The sequence below is a fragment of the Seriola lalandi genome, unplaced genomic scaffold (genome assembly GCF_002814215.2).
Source record: "Seriola lalandi dorsalis isolate HSWRI2012SDOR001 ecotype SW California unplaced genomic scaffold, Sedor1 jcf7180002034199, whole genome shotgun sequence".
Taxonomy (NCBI): Eukaryota; Metazoa; Chordata; class Actinopteri; order Carangiformes; family Carangidae; genus Seriola; species Seriola lalandi.
In genome coordinates, this window is record NW_019504775.1 from 1 (window position 1) to 2,394 (window position 2,394).

Sequence of the window (2,394 nt, forward strand, 5' to 3'; positions counted from 1 at the left end):
CAGTCTGCAGAGGAGACAACAAAGATGACGCCAGAGGCTCCAAAGGAAACCACAAAGGATTCTCCGAAGACCACAAAAGCAAGAAAACGTTCTGGCAAAACCAAATCAACAGAACAGTCTGCAGAGGAGACAACAAAGATGACGCCAGAGGCTCCAAAGGAAACCACAAAGGATTCTCCGAAGACCACAAAAGCAAGAAAACGTTCTGGCAAAACCAAAGCTGCGGTGGACTCTATCCTCCTCACAACTCTGAATAAACTGAAGATTAAGAAGAACGACAGAGCAAATGCAGCAGATATCATCAATAAAATAATAAGTAAAATAATTGAGCATGTAAAACAGAACATTGATTGGTTTAAAGAAGTAGAAAAGCTAAGTACTGGAAGTTACTATGAAAATCTGAAGGTAAGTTCCCTCAAACCATTACTTTCATCTATCATCTGTTAAGGACAGAGTTAGTGGTCAGTGCATGGTACTGTACTTTAAATAATTTGGTCATTGAATGATTTTTAGTGTATTACAGAGTGATGCTTTTGTGTATACAGATTTGTAATCCTGACGAATTTGATGTTATGCTGGCCATTCCTGTTGACCGAGTGGACATTGCACCATTTGGAAATGATGGAGCCTATTACAGTGTGGGATTGAAACGTGGCAAGAGCCCTCTGCACAAATTTCTGGACAACGACACACTATCTGCCTCTAAAATGCTTGATGAGTTCAGGGAAGAAGTGAAGAAATGTGTCAAGGCATTTCCAGGTGAGTACCAATATCTGCATGTTTTAGTTTTTGAAATGGGCAGAGTTGGTCAAATGGAATTTGGGAACAAGTCACTGTGGCTGGAAGATACAAACTGCCCTTTCCTGTGATCAAACGAGATACATCAACACCTTAAAGTCCTTTTTTAAACATGGTGCTGTCTGAGTAGTGCCGTCAGCAGTGTGTATTTTCATAGATAGCCAGATTTGATGAAACAGTAATCATATTGTTCTGTAAAGCGGGACATGGTGAAGGGGGTATTCAATTTGACTGAAGCTTGAATTGTGGCTACATGCACTATAGCCAACATGTTCTATGTTGTTTTATTGTGACCTTTTTGTCTTAGATGGGAATATATGTCAATGTTCAATGAAAAAGATCCAAAGAAATAATTCTTAAAGAAAATTAATATAATATAATAATGAATAAAGAACATTTAGACTCTGGACAAACAGTCTTTCTTGTTTTTTCTTTCAGAATGGGAGGTGACAAGAAAGAAAAAAGGTTGCCCTGCAGTGACCATGACTACAGAAGTACAATCAGTCACCATTTCACTGGATGTTGTTCTCTGTCTTAAGGTTAAATCAAGCTGGCCACCTTTTACCAAAGATGGCTTTAAAATAGAAAGATGGCTGGGAACTAAAATAAAGCAGGACCAAAGGAGAAAGCCATATTATCTTGTCCCAAAATATGAAGGCAATGGCAATGTGGAATGTGATGGAGTCCTGGCTAAAGGTAAGTCTAACTTCTCTGAACCACAATTAGGTTGTGATTAATAGAAATAACTCACTGGCTGTTTAAATATGCATTTGGTCTTAACAAAACAGTATTTCAGTAGGATATGGTTCATGATAACACCTACATTGGTACAGTGAATTCTGTGAGGCCATAGAAGGTGGTTTGGGGACATATATGAACTGTGAAGACTCTTACAGATCTATATACTACAATATATCTTGAGTTGATCATTTTATAACAAGGTGATACCTAGAGACCTAGTATTTGAAATGAGTTTGGACTTTATGGGACCAACAGTAGTAATAACTATATTTACTGTTTTCGTGGTTTTCACATGAGCTGATTTAAGTTCCCTGCCCTTTGAGTATTTTCTTCTACAACATGCAGATGTTTGGAGGATTTCATTCTCGCATGTTGAAAAGGACATTCTGAAGAATCACGGATCAGAGAAGATATGCTGTGAAAAAGAAGGCGTACACTGCTGCAGGTTAGGTTTACTGTATGGATTTTCTTTGATCGATGTCAAGGGTTTCTGCAGGGTTCACCAAGTTCAATCTAAGACCTTTTAAGACCAAAGTATAGCCTATATATGTAAAAAATTACACTGTTCGAAATTGAAAGAATATCATGTATTGACTTATATGTCTAGCTAATAGAAACATGTATTCGAGTATGTCGGTTTATATTATAAACATGTTAGACAGTAAGATAAACATGCAAGGCAAAAAGTCATAGTATAGTGAGGTATAAAAAGACATAAAAACAAAATATATTAAGGTATAAAAAGTCATATAAGGGTCATAATATAGTAAGGCATAAAACGTCATAAAAACATCATAGGATAGTAAGTCATAAAACGTCATTCAATGAGGAGAGACTAATAAGAAGAACAACAGT

General features: G+C 36.8%; 1 protein-coding gene across 1 annotated transcript; it reads left to right on the forward strand.

The window, feature by feature from the left end:
- Positions 1-6: 6 nt before the first annotated feature.
- LOC111646980 (cyclic GMP-AMP synthase-like) lies at positions 7-1,984 on the forward strand (the record flags this gene model as incomplete). Its single annotated transcript, XM_023396591.2, has 4 exons — positions 7-405; positions 546-759; positions 1,237-1,494; positions 1,885-1,984. Coding segments are annotated over exons 1-4 (953 nt in total), but the record flags the coding sequence as incomplete, so codon positions are not given.
- Between the last annotated feature and the right edge of the window lie 410 nt (positions 1,985-2,394).